Source organism: Polistes canadensis, unplaced genomic scaffold (assembly GCF_001313835.1).
Source record: "Polistes canadensis isolate GaletaPanama2010 unplaced genomic scaffold, ASM131383v1 scaffold_0, whole genome shotgun sequence".
Classification (NCBI taxonomy): domain Eukaryota; kingdom Metazoa; phylum Arthropoda; class Insecta; order Hymenoptera; family Vespidae; genus Polistes; species Polistes canadensis.
This window is the reverse complement of record NW_014569547.1, coordinates 1,096,511-1,117,358: the sequence shown is the minus strand read 5'-3', so window position 1 is coordinate 1,117,358 and position 20,848 is coordinate 1,096,511. Positions and strand designations below refer to the sequence as shown.

The following is a 20,848-nucleotide window of genomic DNA, read 5'->3' as shown; positions in this document are numbered from 1 at the left end:
TCGAAGCCTCGTATATTAACTAGAGCACCTTTGTGCAGTTGCTATGGCTATGGTAAAAAACAATTAAATAACATTGCTTCCTCATATTTTCTTATCTATTCAGATGAAAATTTGTTATAATTAATTTACTCAACAAACTAATTCTACTTCCTTGATTTTATTTGGTTTTGTAGGAATAATTCGTGGGATTGACACGGAAAAAGAAGAAATTTACATAATCTCTCCATTGCCGCTAGCACTTATGCAACACGTTAATTGTTTAATAGGAAGTATGCCTACGCCTGTAAATTTATTACAGTTAAATCAACCAGATGTACCATACGCAGGTGGAAATAATACTTTGCCAACGAGTCGTGATCCACGTAGAGGATATATTCGTATGAGACATAAGGATAGACGAACTTCAGATTGAGTTTTCTTTTTTAAGAAAAATTAAAGCATTTTTTTTAACTATTTAACTTTCATAAAATGAAACAACAACAGTATACAAAGGGACACTCGGTAAATTAAATTTTTTTTTTTTCTTTTATCATTATCTTTTATTTTTGTTTAATTTAATTATATAGAAAATAGGTTTAACGATTGATAAGAAATATATATATATATATATATATGTATATATGTGACAGTTTTTACTACATGATTTATCTAAAAAAAGATTGTTTCAATTTTTTATTATTTAATATATTTCATACGGGTTACGAGAAATCTTATTTTGATTTACTTCTGAAATTATGCTCCACGTATTTTGAAATATCATGATTTAATAATACATAATAATATTTAAGAATTTATAAATAAGAATGGAAATGATACTTCTGCACATTGCATTATTTTTTGGCGCTCTTAAAAATTCATGAAGGCACGTTGAACGAACAGAAGACCGAAATATGTAATCGTTTTATATAATTTTTTATAGAATTAAATTCAAAACTTAATTATCGACATTTCAAAAATGTGATTTTGAATGGATTTAATTTGTTTTTATATTATATTAAATTTAATTTCACATTTTGAGATTGTTCGTAGTAAGATAGTATCATCTTTCTACATTATTCAAAAGAAGATAATGGTGGCGCTGCAACTGTTTTGGTTATGTTTATACGAATAACACTAGAAAAACAATATGGTGATAAGTGTTACAATAAACTCAGCGTGTGCAGATTAATCTTGTTTTTTTTTTTTTTGACAAATTTTTAATATCGTTTCATATAAATATGGATGATGTTAATGTAACGAAATCTAGTTGCAATGAAAAGATACGTTTATATTGTTTGGATAGTAAAGTATTGTTAATTATGGAAGAAAAGAGTAGTTTCTGTTTTAATGGCAAATTATCTATAAGTGTATTGTATGGTGCAATAGAAGTTTATGGATCTCATATTACCAGTGCTAATTCTCCGATATCTGTATATTCTCCTAGAGGATATAGTCTTATACCAGTACAAACGAGTCAAAAATTTTTGCTTTCACACAATAAAGATATATGGACGTATTTGTCCCAGGAAGGTATTACTCCTGATATTCAAAATGTATTAAAAACAGATATCGATCAATGCAAACCGGGTATGTCTATAGTGATATTAATGAATTTGGAGAACAATTTAACGGAATTTGTAAACTCATACTTTCCCAAAAAATTATTTCCCAAAGTTAGAAATGTCAACAATTATTCTTGGACTGATATAAGAAGAGCAGAAATGATAGTACAGTCTAATCTTTATTTTGGTAATGATGATTATAAGAAACTGGTAATCAACCCAATCATAACAGGAACACTTGCTGAACAAATCTTAAATCGTTGGCATTCCAAGGTTTGGTCTTGTACGCTTTTAGCCGGTGGTAAAAATGTTGGCAAATCAACGACAGCACGTTATTTAATAAACACCATATTACAAACTTCTAAGATGGTTGTTTTGGTGGATGTTGATCCTGGTCAAAATGAATGTACACCCCCGGAAAGTATATCATATACTTTGATCGATGAACCGTTAGCTGGGCCTAATTTTACACATCTAAAGCAACCGACAAATCAATTGTACATAGGAGGTGTAGATGTTTCTAGGTGTATAAAGAGATACACTGAAGGCCTTAAATTGTTAGCAAATAAGTTGTTAAGTTGTCCAGTCATGTCACATTTACCAATTGTTATAAATACAATGGGTTTTACCTATGGTATAGGATGGGATATTGTAGTTTTTACGATAAAACTTTTCCGGCCTTCTTTCGTTGTACAAATAATGTCTGAAAGGACAAAGAACAATTACGCTAATTTATTGAGTAACGATATCATAAATAGACAAGTAAGTGTTATTATTTTTATAATAAATCATTTTTAAATCACATAGAATAATAGAAAAATAATATTTTCTTAGACTCTTGCAGGCTTTTCATGGAGTAAAAATATTGCAGATCTAAATAAACCATGTTCTCATGAATTACACGTTATAAATACAAATGCTGAAATGAAACGTAAATCAAAGTGCGATTCGTGGAGCATTGAACCTTATCAACAACGTGAACTTGCTATGATTTCATATCTAAGTGGAATTATTAATTCCAATGAAAATTCCATGTAAGATATTTAAAATTATTTTATTTCCTTGCTTGCATATAATATTAAATTAATAAATAAAAATTTGTTTTTGGTTTCATTCTAGATCTACGTCACTCAATATTAATGAAGCTATACCATATGTGTTAGTATAAAGATTCATCCTAATAATTTTGTTTGAACACTGAAATTACTTATATATATTTATTTCTTTTCAGTGCACCTTTTGTTTCTTTAAATATTGCTTTACTTAAAGAACATGTACCGTCTTCACATGTATTAAATGTAATCAATGGTAATATAGTTGCTCTGTGTGGCATTGATTTGACAGGTGATCTATTGCAAGAAGCTGTTCCATCGAAGCCTCGTATATTAACTAGAGCACCTTTGTGCAGTTGCTATGGCTATGGTAAAAAACAATTAAATAACATTGCTTCCTCATATTTTCTTATTTATTCAGATGGAAATTTGTTATAATTAATTTACTCAACAAACTAATTCTACTTCCTTGATTTTATTTGGTTTTGTAGGAATAATTCGTGGGGTTGACACGGAAAAAGAAGAAATTTACATAATCTCTCCATTGCCACTGACAATAATGCAATCCGTAAATTGTTTAGTAGGATGCATATCAATACCTGTGAATTTATTACAATTAAATCAACCAAATGTTCCGTACGCAGGTGGAAATGATACTCAGCCAACTAGTCGTGATCCACGTAGGGGATATTTTCGTAGGAGATTTAAAAAGAAACGAATTTCAAGTTAAGTTTTATTTATAAAGCAATAAAACTATTTTCTTATTTTTTTTATTACTAATACGTTGACTGATAAAGAAAAAATATATTTGATATTAAATAATATATTCGTTTTACCTGGGAACCGACCAAAACAACATCCCTATGCTAATTTATCAAGATAATTTTGTTTAAAATGCTTTTGTAGAACTCTAGTCACCCTTCATTAATTCTAATTAATGTTGTTCTCATCAAATTTTTTCTTAAACTAACTCTTTTTATTTTAATCTCTTTAATATCTTATGTATTTAATTTATTATCAACGTAAATTACACGGTATCTATACAGTTTATGTTTGAATCTTTCCCGCCTGAAATTGGACGCGACTACTGTAGTCATGAAAATATATTAAAAGATTATCTACCATATTTTCTTTTGTAATTTTCTTTTAGATAATCTTTTATCTAAGGGCATACCAGTAATATCGTCGAATTTTAAACATTTACTTTAATTTTTGTGTATTTTTTAATTTATACAATATTTATCAGATCTAAATTATGGTTATTGAGATCACCGATAAACGGCTAAGATGATTTAAAATTCAATTCTATGGAATTAATTTTTACGATTTTTCTAATAGTTATATTTTTTAATGCTGACTTTGTGTCAGTAATGCTAATTCCATTGCACAAACAATAATAGATCAAATATTACTTTTTACTCATGCTGATCGAATTTCTTTGTAGTACTGGAAACCAAAAAGTACAAATATAATTAATATAATGATTTATATTCCACTGTAATGTGACGTTATAATAATTATAACTTTCATTTATAAAAAAGAACATTAAAAATCTGGAGTATTACATAACAAACAAAGTCAGCATTCAAATATATATATAAAGATAGACTGTAAAGTTTTGAGCTTTTCTTTTCTAAAAGTTTTCGAGCATTATCAATGAACAAGAAAAATACATTGAAGATGGAAACAAAAGGAGGGGAAAAAGAAAAAGAGAAAAACACATATATATATATTTTATATATATATATATATATATATATAAAAGAGAAAGACAGAAAGAAAGGTCCGGAAATTCATTATGAACGATGATGTCAAGTGGATTCCGTAGTTGGCATCGGCCGTGAGAGAGATGAAAATAGAATGGTATCGCGACGAACAACACCAGAAAGAATCAAAAGGATAGATAGGGTAAGAGAGGAGAAGGTAGAGGTGGTGGTTGGGAGTAGCGGAACGGGGAAGGGGTTAAAGGGGACAGGAGGAGAGAGAGTTCGTAGAGCACGTGGTACCACCAAAGGTATTTCTCGAGGTCGCGCGCCGGGGTCGACCTGATGAATGGAAACGTCGGTATTATTGTGTTTACACGCGGGACACACGGCTACTTCTCTCTCTTTCTCTCTCTCCTATCCCGGGTTACTTTCTCTCTCTCTCTCTCTCTCTCTCTCTCTCTCTCTCTCTCTCTCTCTCTCTCTCTCTCTCTCTCTCTCTCTCTNCGTCGGTATTATTGTGTTTACACGCGGGACACACGGCTACTTCTCTCTCTTTCTCTCTCTCCTATCCCGTATCACTTTTTAACATTCTCTCTCTCTCTCTCTCTCTCTCTCTCTCTCTCTCTCTCTCTCTCTCTCTCTCTCTCTTTCTCTCTTTCTCTCTTTCTCTAATAATCCGTACTCGCTCACACACCCACCCTATCCTATCTATCCGTCTCTCTTCTCGCACTTGGCGCGGAAACATTCATTCATAAAGCGTTCCGCGCGTTTCTCTCTCCACCCCCTGCACCCTCGCATATGGAGGAAATATGGGAAGAGGAGAAAGAGGAAGAGGAGGAGGAGAGAGTATACGCGACCCTCTTTGAGCGGTAGAGGGACGCTGTGTCAGGGGTGTATTCACAGATTTACCAAAGAGCTGAGAGCGCACGAGACCACTTATGTATATGTAAGTACGTATATAGATCTCTACGTATGCATATTCTCGCCATTACGCGCGACAACTTTTGAAAATCTTCTCCGATAATTTAACCTGTCGATTGAGAGTAATAAATACTTGTTTTTTTTCTTTTAGGATGATATTATTAATCTTATAATTTGTATTTTAAAGGGAATGATTTATACACGATATATATATGTAAATGATATAAGAGATAAATAACGGTTGAAAGTGAAATGATGCATGATCGGTAATTATTCGGTCGGTAAGTAAGAAATCGATACTTATCGATTAAGATGAAAAAGAAGATAACAGGAGGATTGGTGCAAAGAAAAAAATGACTCTGACATCGTAATAGCCAATAAAAGGCAAGCTTGCAATATCTGATCTTTCCTTTCTCTTTCTCCTCTCTCCTTGAAGAGGAAAGGGATAAATCTCGTGTTTCTAACGAACCTCTGTCAGACACGCCAGTGCTAGTCACGTAAAGGAAACGACTGAAGGGACGAGACGCTAACGATTCCAAACTTCTTTCTCTCTCCTCCCTTCGTCTTGTTTTCCCCTCTTTCTTCTTCTTCTCTTCCCACTTTCTATTCCCTATCGTCCTTCCAACGTCACGCGTAATACGCCATGATAATTTATAAGGGACGCTATCCTTCTCTATTGTCTACTCGCAAAGAGAAAGGGCGTCAACCGCGACACATTGCTCTCCCCGTTCTTTCTCTCCCCCTATCCCTTTCTCTCTTCCTCTCTCTTTTTCCTTTTCCTTTTTACATTCGTAATGTCACCAATACGATATAACCATTTCAAAGGGAATTGCCCTTTTCGAATACATTTCATTCCGTTAATCGTTTAATGATCATTTAAAAACTCGCAAAAAATAGTCACGCGTTTATTATGACTCTACTGTATAGAAATTATTTTCGTTATCGAGTCTCCTTTGAGGGTTTCTAATATATTTATTTTTTTTTAACCCTTGTTTTGGGGGAGTCCTTTTTCGTTTATTAAATGGTTAATCATAAGCACTTTTTTATACGATACCATAAAAGAGAAAGAAAGAAAGAGAGAGAGAACATGGTCACCTGTAGCCAAGATTATGGTAAATTTTAGTTAGAGAGAGAGATAAATGGATAAATCTAGAGAGAGAGAGAGAGTAAATGTGTTTATACGTAGCACACGGCGGGGGATATCGGGCCAGTATGAATGAGCTCGTAAATGCGAGAGCGGATCTACCTATTTGCGCATTCGGTCACGGCAACTTTCAGTATAAATTGAAACTTCTCTTGAGGGTGTCTCGTCGTCGAGGGAGAATGTCAAGGGAACGTGGCTAAAAGTGAGACAGAGAGAAAAGGAGAGACATAGAAAGAGAAACGAAAACTGAGTGAGATAGAATGATGCTCGGATACTGGGACACACCGACCGAGCGAACGAGTGAGCGAGAATGAGAGAGAGAGAGAGTGAGAAAGAGAACATGATATCAGAGAGAGGGGTAGAAATCCGCGAAGTTGAGGCGGTACCGCTTAGTACGAGCCAAGCTCCGATTCAGTTTGGATCTGTCGTGTCGTTCTCATTGCTTAACTTCTCATTCTGATATCACCGTCATAATCCTCGTCATTATAATCATCATTATCATCATTTCTCATCATTTCTCATCATTGTTCTCATCGTCATCGTCATCTGATTACTATTGTACACGATTAACCCCAGGATAAGAAAAAAGGGGATCAAGAAAGGCAACGAATTTTGATTTGCGTTAATGCAAAATGCTCCGTCGGTAAAAAAGATTCAGGATACGAAAGATCGTCTGACATAGGCGTATAATAGGAAAATTAGGAAGGGGATGAATAGAAATGAACAATTGTATTTTTTAATTTTATATTGTACGATCGCGTGAAAATTATACAAAACTTTTCGTTAAAAATCGACGATCTCGATCGAATAGTTTTTTAAATGTTCGTTCTATTTTTTTTTTCTTTTACATATTTCGTTCCTCTCGTTTGAATTTTGTTCTCGACACAAATCTTGATCGGATGGATCTTTTTGTCAGAATATTAGTCAGTAAACTATAATGATATAAGAGAGAAAACGTTTATCTCACGTACGAAGTATTGATTTTCGCATCCGTAGAATCATCTGCTGTAGTATGGTGGTCACCACGTTTATATATATATACATTCACTACAATTTTAACATATACCTGGCAAAGATAATAGTTTTCCCTAAAATTTCACCAATATCACTCTCGGTTATATTCCTTCAATCGAATAGATCGAAATCTATATATTATATATATGTACATATATATATATATACGATTTGTGTGTTATACACATACATATATATATATGTATATGTATACGCGTGTGTTTTAAAACCGCATGAATAAAGTGGTTCGACGCAACATTGATCGTACGAAACTCTGTAACTCGGCGAAAGATAACTCGCAAAATAAATATGCAATTTATCGTTCAATTAATTTCACTATCACCAAACTAAAAAAAAAAACGAACTACCAATTTGATTTAATACAAAAATAAAACTGGAAAGAAATCTTATTGAATATAATCTAGTTCGAATTTCTTCATCGAAATTCGAATTAGCAGTAGAGTAGTTTTTTAAATATCCCGCCAAGGACGTTGTCGATGCGCTAGTAGACGACGATAACTGTTTGTACGCTTGCGTATATATATTTAAATATATGTGTACTTGTGCGTGTGCGTACGAGAGAGAGAAAGAGAGAGGAGAGAGAGGAGAGAGAGGAGAGAAAATACAGTTCACTTTCGCTTCACGGTCTTCTCCATCGATATAGTATTGGTTTCTATCCAGAAGAGAAGGCCTCATTCTTACTAACATAAGATTTTACCGAACGCAAACGATCCACTCGTTTTCGCGTGCAACTACGAAAAGGAACAAAAATCGGGTTTAGGTACTTACTACATACATACATACTTACATACATACATACATTTATAAATATAAATACATACGTATTTACGTATACAAAACACATAGGAGCTTGTCCCGCTCTTTTCTCCCCTTTTTATCGAAAGAAATTCTACGAGAGGCTAGGAACGAAACTGTGGGAGCAGCAGGTGGAAAGAGGAGTGGCCTGGGAGAATTTCTGAGTATAAGTGTGCATGCGCTGCTATGTGTTTCTCTATTTATCTCTCTCTTTCTTTTTATATATATACATATATACTATACATATATAATACATAAGTGAGAGGGAGAGAGAAAGAAATGGAGAAACGCAGGCACCTTTTCGCGTAATGTTCTCTCATTCGCCCACGCTCTCTCTCTCTCTCTCTCTCTATTTCTCTCTCAAACTTACTCGGTACTTCTTTCTATCCTTCTTCTATCGGAACACACCTACTTGCTATCGAACACACTTATCCTCGCTGAAATCCCTTTCCTCCTGCACCCCTCCTCTTAGCGTGCCACCTCTACCCCCTTTACTTCATCCACGTTGGTAAAACGAGGTATATAGAGAAAGGAGTGGGAGATAGGTAAAAAGAGAGAAAGAGAGAGAGAGAGAGAGTGAGAGAGAAATACTAAGTAGAGAGGAGATGGATAGATAGATATACGAGAACGTTGCGAGAGAGAAAGAGAAAGATAGAGAGAGAGAAAGTAGGATAGGATGGGGGGAAGGGGGGAGGGCTCTACTCGCCTGGCGCAGCACAGGCTTTTCTTGTAGTCTATTGATTTTTCCGAAAGTTTGCGTGGTGGGAGCCTGGCATAGTGGGTTGTGCGCGAAGCTGCACAGAAGAGTGAGATAGCTAAAGAGAGAGAGAGAGAGAGAGTGAGAGAGAGTCATGTGGGGTTTCAACGCATATTGCTATCTCTGTTTCACTCATTCTCTCTCTCTCTCTCTCTCTCTCTCTCTCTCCATGGAGCTTTCTCCATTGCATCCTTCTCTTTTCTTTCTACGTTTGCTTCTCTCTCTCTTTCTCTCTCTCTCTCTCTCATGTTGAAGGTTCGCTCCACTAGCGCCGCCACTGCTTTCTATAGTTACGGCTCTTTCTCGTTACCTGTCTCTCTCTGTTTCTCTCTCTCTCTCTCTCTCTCTCTCTCTGACACTATCGTTCTACCTAGTGAGGAGAGATATATATATATATATATATATATATATATATATATATATATATATATGTATATAAATGTATATACATATACCCATCTCTTTCTCTCTCTCTCTTTCGCTCTCCTTCCTCTTTATTCGTGCATGGCCTGACTCTACATACACGCTCGTAAATATGCGCTCGCAGTTTCATACGCGCGCACCAGCAAACACACTACACACACACATATATATATATAACACTAGTATACATGTATATATGTATTACGTATACACACATTGTAAAGAGTATTTGAGGCCAGGAACGCGTCGAGAGATTCGACTCTTTCGTCGCAACGTTAACGCGAAGTAACTCGGCAGAAAAAGTGCGTCAACCGTACGGAATAATGAGATATGTATATACTTATGTACCCCGGTGCATGTTTATTGCACTAAAGAATGATTTCAGATTTTGAAGAAATTTTTCTAAGCACACACATACAACGACGACGACGACGACAAATTTAAACTTGAAATTTTGAAATTATAAGATTGTAGACAAAATTTTGTGATATTTTTTTGGCCAAATAAACGAGGGGAGGGGGCAAATATTTCGTTCGAAAAATTTATTTTTGTATAATAAAATATTATCTAACTGCATGTGTGTGTGTGTGTGTTACGTATCAACGTGGGAATTAGCGTAAAAATGGGCGAGAATTTAAAAAGAAGAAATAAGAAAGAGCGATACGATAGATGAAAATATCGAATGAACAATTATTTCTTCATTTATAGTCAGCGTTGATTACATCTAATGGAGAGTAGTAACAACAGGTATTCACATTTCCCGCGCTGTGAATTTTTAAACTCGTAGAACAACTACGACGACGACGACGACGACGACAACGACTATGACGAGGAGGAGGAATGATGAAACACAGTTGGCAAACGGGTAAAAAGAAGTGCAATATTTCTAACCGCGATGCGGCCCTGAACTTCCTCCTCGTCCACCTCTATTCGACAGCGCAGGGTCACCGCGTGTACTCGCACACGAAGCTTTTCCTCCCTATGTACAAGAGTTACTTGCCTTTCGCTGAGGCGCACAAACTCACACATTTATACATCCATCCGTACATACCACATATATATATATATATATATATATATGCATACATAGAGAAACAGGTATAGGATGGCGGACAAACACGCATACGGGAGCCATATTCGCCTCTCGTCGTTCGCGGTGCAACCCTGCCATGCGCTCGTGCTCGAGCAAGCGGATTGAGGGTGTGCTGAGGGATGGAGAAAGAGAGAAGAGAAGAGAGAACTACGAGAGAGATAGAAAATTTGAAGAAGAGAGAGAGAGAGAGAGAGAGAGAGAGAGAGAGAGTATACGAAGAAACCCTCGCGCGCAGGGGCGTAGAATCTCGCGATGGTGGTGCCCAAGCGGGATAAATGAGTTTCCTTCCAAAAATCCTACTTCAATCGATGTACAATTTAACAGAGATACATACATATTAACAAAATAAAAATTTCAAATTAAAAAAAAACAAAACAGACAAAACATCTCTTATACCTATTCTTATTTTATTTTCTTTAAAAGTATCACGATCGCATAATCCCTGAAAATAAATATATAAGAAACGATGATGCGATGGTAGAAAATTTGAAATCGCATAGAGTAAATATTTATTTATCTGCATAGGTCTATTCAATCTGGACAGAGATGAAGAATTAGTCTCGAAAACGTGTTCATAAAGGATATTTCGAAGTCAATGCTGATGTTGGAGGCTGTCCTTCGAGAAACATGACATTTTTATAGTAACGTAGAATAATTCTGTAGAGATATATATCCTTTTTACTTTTTCGTTGGGGCAAAAAGAATACGTTTATGAACGACACTCGGCGAAGGATGAAAGAAAAGAAAAAGAAGCAGAAGCAGAAGAAGAAGAAGAAGAAGAAGAAGAAGAAGAAGAAGAAGAAGAAGTAGTAAACGTTCTCTCACGCAGAATCATATCAGTGAGGTTGGTCGCGGTGTTTAATATCATTTCTTAAAGTATTTTCGTAAGATAAGTCAAAGACGACGACGAAGAGAGAAATAAAGAAGGAAGGAAGGACGATCGTATTTAGGTAGACAAAGTATAAATGTTCTTTCTTTCTGTGAGAATAAAAAAAAATTATATAAAATATAATACTTTAGGTGATATCCGCGAAACTGAATCGCAACGCGCCACAAGCGGCGCCTTTCTAGTGGTCTTCTGCGATGAAGGAAACCGTCCAACGGTCGGTCGTCATTGGTCGATCGATCGAAGAGCGCGTGCCTCGATTTACCATCGATCGGTGACGATCGATCCACCTCGTTGCTGTTCCTCAGTTACGTTGCGAAGTAAGCGAGATAGAGATAGAGATAGTTAGATAGATAGATAGATAGATAGATAGATAGATAGATGGATGGATGGATGGGTGGATGGATGGATGGATGGATGGATGGATAGATAGATAGACAAAGATGGAGAGAGAGAGGGAAAGTGCGAAAGAGACGAGGTTACAGCGATGAACAAAGATGGAGAATATGTGGGAGACCGAAAGAGAGAGAGAAAGAGAAAGAGAGAGACAAAGAGGATGTGCAGAGAGAAAAAGAGAGAGACAAATAAAGAAAGAAAAAGACACGATGAGTGTTCCTCGGTGAAGAGGGAACGGGTGAGTGTAAGAGAGAGAGAGAGAGAGAGAGAGAGTGGTGGTAGGTGGTCTAAGAGAGGGGGGAGGAGGAGCAGCGCCGGGCAGAGCGTCGGCGGCTACAGCCGGCGTCGCCGCAGGCTCTGTAAGCCGAGCGTGCGCGAAGGTGAACGAGCGCCGACGGAAACGTGCGAACATAGAGGTTCGTGCTGCCGAACGAACGGAACGGTCAGGCAGTGCGGAGCCGTCTCCTGTAAACGCGACGGTCGTGGGTTTTACCGCTGTACAAGAAATAGTGAAATAGATGTGCGCTCGCGCGTGTTTACGCGGTCCGAAAGAGAGAAAAAGACAGAGAAATAAAGAATAGGTGGATGGGTATAACAGTGGAGAGTGAGAACAAGAGAAATAGAGAGAAAGAAAGAAAGGAAGGAAGGAAGGAAGGAAGGAAGGAAGAACGAAGGAGAACAAGAGAAAGAACAAGGGAGAAGGTGTGTGTGTGTGAGAGAGAGAGAGAGAGAGAGAGTGAGAGAGGGGTAGAAAAAATCGAAACGCGTGTGTGCATGAGGATCGACGTGATAAAGACAGAGGAGCGTTACGGAATCCCTGATAAACCTTTCCTAAACTTCTACTCATTCGAATTATTCAATTGGAATTCGTGCACTGTTTGAGAACGGAGAAACAGAGAGGTAAAGTGAGAAATATATTCATATATATATATATACACACATATATACATACATATATATACATATATATATACTATATATATATATATATATATATATATATATATATATATGTACAGAAACTACAGATAGAAATATAGAAAGAAGAAAGAAGAAAGAAGAAAGATAGAGAAATAGATAGAAAGAGGGAGTAATAGCAGGAAGGAGATCTTTGGAGTTGGCAGGAACAGTGCGAAGAGATATCGCAGCGTTGACGAAGCGCTCCGTCCGGGGCGTGGGTGCATCGCGCCGCCGGTACGTCACACGGCGACCACCGACGGCCCAGGAATACATACGACACACGCTCGGTTGCTTCCTCGGATTACTTGCTTACTTCTCTCCTCCTCATCGTTGTCGTCGTCGTCGTCGTCATCATCGTCATCATCATCATCATTGTTAACATCGTCGTCGTCGTCATTAACTTTTTTCTTTCATTTCTACCTATACTACTCCTTAGGCTTCTCCGTCCAATTAAATTCGTTCGCGAATCGTTGTTTCGTTGTTTTTCGGCGTTGGCGGAAAATTCGAACGAAAATTCGGCGGCACACTGTTGTGCGATCTTAACGTAATTGTTATCTCATTGGTGTAAGTAAGTTTTATTTTCCGCCGTTATACATCTATTATACGTGTTGGATACATAATATTTGAAGATTAAAACGAAGAAAAATAAAAAAAGGAAAGAGAAGAAGAGTGAAGAGAATTCAAGAACGGAGAAGTGGAGTGCCAATCTCGTTCGTTGCTCCGTCGGACGTGTACTCGAGTGTCAACTGCACACATACATCCACGTAAAGAAAGAGTGTGTGTGTGTGTGTGTGTTGTATGTGAGTGAGTGAGAACGAGAACAAGAACGAGAGAGAGAAAGAGCAAAAGAGAGAGAGAAAGAGAGAGAGAGAGAAAGATAGAGAAAGAGAGAGTACGGAAAGGTTGTGTACATACCGGGTGTCTCGAAAGTTAACCCGGTCAGTATTTTCTAAGCTCGCTTATGAGATTGTTGTGTCGTCGTTTCTCGAAGCCGCGGATGATAATGAAGACAACGACGACGACGAAGATGATGAAAGGTGAAAGGACAAATCCGAATACGAGAACGACGAGGACGAAAACGACGACGAGTAGCTCAAGGGGCCTTGATTGAGCCACTGACAACGAACTTGTTCTTTCTCTTTTTTATTAAAGTGAGAAGAAACGTTATTCTTGTGCGTCCCGAGAGTATACTAACTCTCTCCATAGTAATAAGTGTAATAATAAAAGATAGAGGGAAAATAATTGTTCTATATAATAGAAGAATCGAAGGAATAAGTTAAAGAATAAAGGATCCGTGGATAAGAGAGTCGTCGCGTCGTCGACGGCGACCGAACGGATCGCACCGTCGGTCCCGTCGCCGCGACGGAACGAGTACACCGTCGTATTCGTGTGCGACGGCCGTGTGTTACTAGTAGTAGTAGTAGTAGTAGTAGTAGTATTGGTGCTGCTGCTGCTGCTGCTAGTAGTAGTAGTAGTAGTAGTAGTAGAGTAGTAGTTGTAGTAGTAGTGGTGGTGGCGGTGGTGGTAGTAGTTGCGGTGGTGAAGCGATCGTTACTAGCCTGAGCAACGCCAAGAGCATCGTCGTCTCGTGGAGTAGCGACAGTGGCAGCGTCGCCAGGAGAAATAGTTGTAGTAGTTGTAGCAGTAGTTGTAGTGTAGTAGTCCTAGTGGAAGAAGAAGAACGAGAAAGTGGGGGAGGTGCTAAAGGAAGAATAGGAGAGAATACAGACCGACCGACCGAGAAGGAGAGGAAGAGATACAACAGTGTGCTAGTTGTATTCGTCAAGTAAAAGGAGAAGGAAGAAGAATAGGTAGAGGTGGGATTTGCACAAATCCGGTCCGTCGGTCGGTGGTCATCGAAACTAACCTGGACGAAGGTCCACGAAGGAGAAGGACCATTATTGAGGAAGTAAAAAGAGATAGAAGAGCAGCAGCAGCAGTAGAAGAGAAAGAAAAAGAAGGAAAGGCGGAGGAGGCGGAGGAGGCGGAGGAGGCGGAGGAGGAGGAGGAGGAGGAAGAGTGAAGAGTGAAGAGGTGAAATATCCTCATCGCGGTTTTCCCCGCGTCAGAGATCTCTTCGAGTATGCAGGTGGCAACGCTGTTCAGGGAGAGCGCCACCCTGCTGGGTGCCTCTACCTTGGATCCCCCGCAGACACACCACCATCAGTCCGTGCATCAGCAACAGCAGATTCACCAACAGCATGCCGCCGACTTGCATCTCAGTCACCACATGCAACATTATAAACTGTAAGTTTCTCCCTTATTTCCTCTTTCAATCCCTTGCCAACCGTTCTCTCTACCACCTCTCTTTAACGCCATCCCACTTGCCCCCTCTACCTTATCTAGATCCACGCTACAAGCTAGAGGGTCCAAGGACAACTCTTATTACAATACTCTGTTCCTTGCTTTCTGATAAACATCATTATCCTTTCGATGACTTTCTCGAAGTTAATCTAAACGTTATATAATATACATACATATACGTGCAAGTGTGTTTGTATCTTATCTGTTTTACTTTTACTTTCTATTTATCAAGAGGGATGCGGTTGAATTTCCGCGCGAAAGTCTGATTAAAAATTCTGCGATGATGTCATGTGACCTAGCGCGGTCACGTGGTATTGGAGAACTTTTAAGAAAGAAACATGGCGGCGACGAGATCGTCTCTATCTTTAAGAAACGAATGGGACCCTGTGGCGACGAAGGGAAACAAATGTTTCTCTCTCTCTCTCTCTCTCTCTCCCTACCTCTCTCTTTCTCTGTTTCTATCTTTCTCGATATTTATCGAGACACACAAATACTTCATTATTCTGCTTATTTCATTACTAAATAACAATGAGAGAAAAACACGTGCGGTGGTATCGATCAATCGACCGACCACAATCCCATGTTGTTCCAGAGACACGTTCTTGTTTATGTCATCCATGCGCGCAAACGAACTTGCAAAACGTTGTACACATGTATTTACGTCTTTTAATTCGTCCTTTGTTCGAGCAAAAGTGCTAAGTTATTTGCATGCGTTCAAGCTTCTAGGAATCATCCATCTATATTTTACACTTCTTGCGAGAAATAACACCCATTCGCGTATTATAATTGCGTTTCATACGTTCTTTCTTTTTAGTAATTATTTGCATACATAAAAAGATACAAAAAAAATGATTAAGTTAATCCTTTTTTGTGGTTTTATTATAAAAAAGTAAATCCTTGGAAAAAAAAGTAAGCAGAATTGTTTAAAATCATCCGACAACTTTTGGCTCCAACAACGGACAAATTTATACGATGAAGTAAAAAAAAGGGATTATGATTATGCGTTCAAACTGCATACACGAAACAAATGTATTTTTTTTTCTTTTTTATACATAATATATAAACGAAGAAAAAATATTATTATCGGATTAGAAGAGTTGTGCCAATTCTTTTCTCTTTTTTTTTTTTCTAATCATAAGATTATGGAAAAAGAAAAGAAAAGAAAAAAGAAAGTAACATCGAAAAAGCGCGTGTAACCAGAATTTGAAAAAAAAAAAAAAATTGGGTAGAAAGTTTAGTTAAGCTCGGTCTAAGAATGAAAAAAAAAAAAAAAGAAAGATTTGGACGAAAGTTTGTGTACGATGACGAAGTAAAAAGAGGTTATGGTGTCGGGGAGGATCGCGAGAGAAAAAATGTCTGACGACAAATTCGTTGTGCTATGCGACGAACTCAACAAGAGTAAAGGAGAAACAAAAAAAAAGAGGAAGAAAAAGTTCTTTCCAAGTTTGGTACGAAATAATGTTGGATATACGTAGTAGTAGTAGTAGTAGTAGTATGTAGTACAATTCGCGTACAGAACGTGGATCAACAAAATAAAAAAGGGGTTAAAAGGATGGAAAGGAAGGTAGGTAGGAGGAGGAGGAGGAGGAAGGGAGGCTAGGTGTAGGAAAAAAATATGTAAACGCGAAAAGCACGTGGCATATGAAGGGGGAGAAGTCTTTTGGCGCGGAATAAAGGAAAGGATGAGTTTGAGTGAGATAAAAAGGGGGACAGAGAGAGAGAAAGAGAAATACATATAATAAAAGGGAAGAAGAAGAAGAAGAAGAAGAAGAAGAAGAGAAAATAAAAGAAAAGAAATGGAAAGAAAAGAGAAAAGAAGAGTTAGAGTAGAGAAGTAACGTGAATGCAGGCAAGGCGCGAGCCACGTGTCGCAGATAAATCCTCAGACGATAAATCGAGCTTATCAATAAGATCGCTGGAGTCTGCGATCGTTTCCTCTCTTTCTTTTTCCATCTTTCTTTCTTCGTCTCTTCTCCCCCCTCTCTCTCTTTTTCTCTTTTTATTTCTTTCTTTTTTCTTCGTGTGTCTTTCATATCTCCTCTTCTTCTCTCAATCCTTCTCACCTTTTCTTCTACTCTCCCATATTCAGGCAGTGTCGACTGAGAAACCCCCAAACAAGTTATTCATGTATTCCATAACTTTGGAATACATGAATAAACTAACTCACACTCGTACTCATAGTCGTTGTCGTTGTCGTCGTCGATGAACCTGTATTTCTCGATACAACCGATTCCAGACCGTTTAGGGTTATACGAAGGGAAAAAGAAGAAAAGATGATGAGGAGTAGGAGGAGGTAGAGGATCGATGTAACGCAGAGTCTATAGAAGGCATTTAAAACACATCCCTTCCTTTTTTTTTTTTTTTTTTTTTTTTTTTTTATCTCTCTTTCTCTGCGAAACGAAAAAAAGTCGTCGTACGATTCGAATCTAAACGTTATTTTCTAAATTTAATTGTTTTTTTTTTTTTTTTATTTTGTTATCTCTCTTTCTCTGTCCCCTGCGATCGTACTACTCGTGAAAAGAAAAAGACAAGAAAAAAAAGAAAAGATAATGAAGACACGATTATATATTACCCCTTGATTATTTAATATCTTAATTTTGTGTTATTATAGCGAATTTAAAATACCTCGGCGGGGGTGTGGGGAGGGGCTAAAGAAAAATAATCAACATGATAAAAGAATTTTATTTGTAATCAAATTTGTGTGTGTGTGATTAATCGAATGAGGGAAAGTAATTATTATGTTGTTATTTTAATACTTTGAAAGGAACAATCGAAATTATTATAATATATATACTATTCGACTATTCTCGTTTATTTTATTCATTTCACACTAGTTATTTTCTATTTTATACAAAATAAATATGATATATTTATATTTTATATTCGATTATACTTCTTAATATGAAAAATATTAATCGTTTAATTTCAATTCTAAATAAAAATTTTCGGGGTCTCTGACTTTTATTCTAAAAAGAAGAAGAAAAAGAAGAAGAAGAAGAAGAAAAAAAGAAAAATAAGAGAGGGGAAGTAAGTCGATGGAATCAAACTCGGAGAAGGCGTTAGAATCGAGATGATATCCTTTGGAATTCCCATGACCTTCCTCAATCTTAAATGGACGAAGGAAATTCTTCAGGTTGTTCATTCAATTCGTTCTTCTTTTCTTTGAAAAGAAGTTTTGGTGTCCTGGGGTTTATTATGGTCAAAAAAAAAAAAAACCAGTTTCTGAACCATTAGATCTTCATTATTGGTAAGCATGCTTTAGCATAGGAATAATGATTCGAAAATGCGAGGAGTATGTGTTATCTATGGGAATATTACGATTATATTACGCGACATATATGCCAAATGTGTGTTATGCATATATATATATATATATTTCGCGAATGTGATTAATATCGTTCTAACATGACCGTGACCCCCACCGTCTGCATCCGTCGAATAAAACGCCTGAATTGTGTTTGGCCTTTCTATGCGTTTTGACTTTCATTATTTTCTTCCTATTTTTAATTTTTATTTATTCGTTGTCTCTCTCTCTCTCTCTCTCTCTCTCTCTTAAATGACAAATTATATTTCCAAAAAAAAAACAGAAAAAAACAAAAGAAAATAGAAAGATAGGATGTCAAAAAAAATAACCAGTTTCCAATGTATCATTTATTCTTCCCTCTTCATTTTATATTTATTTATTCATTTTATTTATTTATTTATTTTTCTCTATCATCTTTTGAATGATGGATCATCACACTCAAAACTATAATGATAAAAAATGAGATAGAAATAAGGAAATGTAATAAAATGTTAAGATTATAAAATAGAAACGCGTTTATCATCTATTTATCTCTTTCATTCACTCTTAATTTTTCTTTTTTCTTTTTTTTCTGTTTTTTTTTTTCTATTACTTATTTCCTTGAACAAACGAATAAATACTAAATATAATAGAAAATAAAGAGAAAAGTGAGATTAAATTTACATTTCTAAGAGATAATATTAAAAAAAAAAAAGAAAAAAAAAAGCAAAACAAAATATAACACCGCGTAACCACTGAAATTGACCCCGATTATTTGAAATTCGGTTACTCGGTCGATTACCTGCATTCTCGACGTTCAATCTTAAGCAAACAAAAAATTGATATGAATCTAAACGAAGTTAGAAAAAGAATAATCGTTGATAGATGGGGGGGGATATAAAGTAAGAAAGTAGGAAGGAAAGAAAGAGTTTTTTAAAAGTCCAACTCTTCGGACGTGCGTAAATCGCAAGGAGACGCGTTTGAGCGCGGGCGAGATGTCTCTCCCTCTCTCCCTCTCTCTCACTCTCTCGTGTACCTTCTCTCATTTTTATTTTAGCTTGAAGCAAATACCGAGACAAGGGGGAGGGTAAGAGGGGCCAGGGGGAGAGAGAAAGGAGAGTGAAGAGAAGAAGAAGTGGGGTGAAGGGGTGGGTGAAGGAGGAGGAGGAGGAGTAGAAGGTGGAGGAGGAGGAGGTGGTGGAGGAGGAAACAGAAACTGTTCAGTGGTGCGTGAGCGTGTGCGTAAAAGAGTAAGGGAGACAGACTGATAGGTGGAGAAGAGAGAAGAGTGAGATAAAAGGACAAAGAAAGAAAGAGTGAGAGAGAAGGATAGACGAAGGTGGATGAAAAAAGGCAGAGAACGACTACGAAGCGAACGGCCAGCCGAAGAGAGCCGCTCATCCAACGAGCTCTCCTCTTTTCTCTCTCTCTCTCTCTCTCTCTCTCTCTTTCCCTCTGTCCCTCTTTTTATCTCTTTCCCTCTTGTTCATAGCGCTCACGCGTACCACGGTTTCGTAACACGCATCTCCTTCCTTTTCTCGCACACATTCCTCTCTGCACCTCTCACCGTACTCTCGAACCATCCTCCTCTTACTCTTCCCACATCCCTTTCCAACCTCCTCTTCCCTCTGCCCTCCCTCTACTCCTCCTACTCCTTCTTTTTCCATCTATCTCTCTCTTACTGGTTCGTTCGTTCGTTCGTTCGTTCTTCAACTCACTCACTCACTCACTCACTTGCTACTTGCTTGCTCACTCTATTCAACATAACCTATACAGCACAGAGAAACTGCAGGTCGTTTCAAAAGTCCGCTCGACCGACTCTGAATCTACTCTACTCAACTCTATTCTACTCTATTCTACTCTATTCTACTCTATTCTACTCTATTCTACTCTACTCAACTCTACTCTCTTCTATTCTACTTTAAATCCTTCTTCGATTCTTCTTTTATTGTTAAAGAAAGAAAGAAAGAAAGAAAGAAAGAAAGAAAGAAAAAAGAAAGGAAAATGTCTACCGTCGTTTTCTCATTAGTCTTTATTTTATTAGCAATGTTATTAGTAGTAAGAACTTATGAGCAAATCATTCTTATATAATACGGAACAAAAACAAGAACTAAGATGTCTACCATTTTATTACTCTTCATTTCATTAGCTATTTTATTAGTTTTCAACTTATTAGAATACCACCTTTCTTTGGGTTAGTTTTATACTATAACTCTTTCTTTCATTCTTTCTTATTAATGAAAAAAATAATATAAATATATATATATACTTTTTCTTTTAATACTTTTTATTTTATTATTGATAGAGTTTACGAGACAATTATTCATTGCCAGGATATGTTATGTTATGTTATGTGTGTTGCGCACGCTTATATGTAATGGCAGTTTCTTATTCGTTCGACTAGTTATGTTATGTTTGTTTTTATTTTCTTTTTCAAATTATCTACGTTAAGCAAAGGTGATGGCAAGTGTGTTGTTATTAGTTTCCTTTTTTTTTTTCTCTATGAGAAAGACAACAGTAGCATACGAGGAGTAGAAGATTCCTCACGATTT

The 20,848-nt window shown here is 36.9% G+C and overlaps 2 protein-coding genes and 1 long non-coding RNA gene across 3 annotated transcripts in view; all 3 read left to right on the top strand.

Annotated features, from left to right (window-relative positions):
• The window catches only part of LOC106793297 (polynucleotide 5'-hydroxyl-kinase NOL9), a 6,226-nt gene extending 2,807 nt beyond the window's left edge, over positions 1–3,419 (top strand). The window contains exons 5-9 of the mRNA XM_014760107.1: positions 1,444–2,303; positions 2,376–2,575; positions 2,661–2,699; positions 2,773–2,963; positions 3,085–3,419. Of these exons, the coding sequence (XP_014615593.1) occupies positions 1,444–2,303; positions 2,376–2,575; positions 2,661–2,699; positions 2,773–2,963; positions 3,085–3,323 (1,529 nt within the window). The 3' untranslated portion in view covers positions 3,324–3,419. The remainder of the gene's footprint in view (positions 1–1,443; positions 2,304–2,375; positions 2,576–2,660; positions 2,700–2,772; positions 2,964–3,084) is intronic.
• An 8,606-nt stretch (positions 3,420–12,025) lies between these two features.
• On the top strand, positions 12,026–13,555 carry LOC106785316. Its single transcript, XR_001381514.1, has 2 exons — positions 12,026–12,649; positions 12,769–13,555. It is a non-coding gene; the product is annotated as an uncharacterized LOC106785316 (long non-coding RNA).
• Positions 13,556–14,688: 1,133 nt separating this feature from the next.
• The window catches only part of LOC106785249, a 60,000-nt gene continuing 53,840 nt past the window's right edge, over positions 14,689–20,848 (top strand). Inside the window, exon 1 of the mRNA XM_014745576.1 lies at positions 14,689–14,956. Within this exon, the coding sequence (XP_014601062.1) occupies positions 14,793–14,956 (164 nt within the window). The 5' untranslated portion in view covers positions 14,689–14,792. The remainder of the gene's footprint in view (positions 14,957–20,848) is intronic.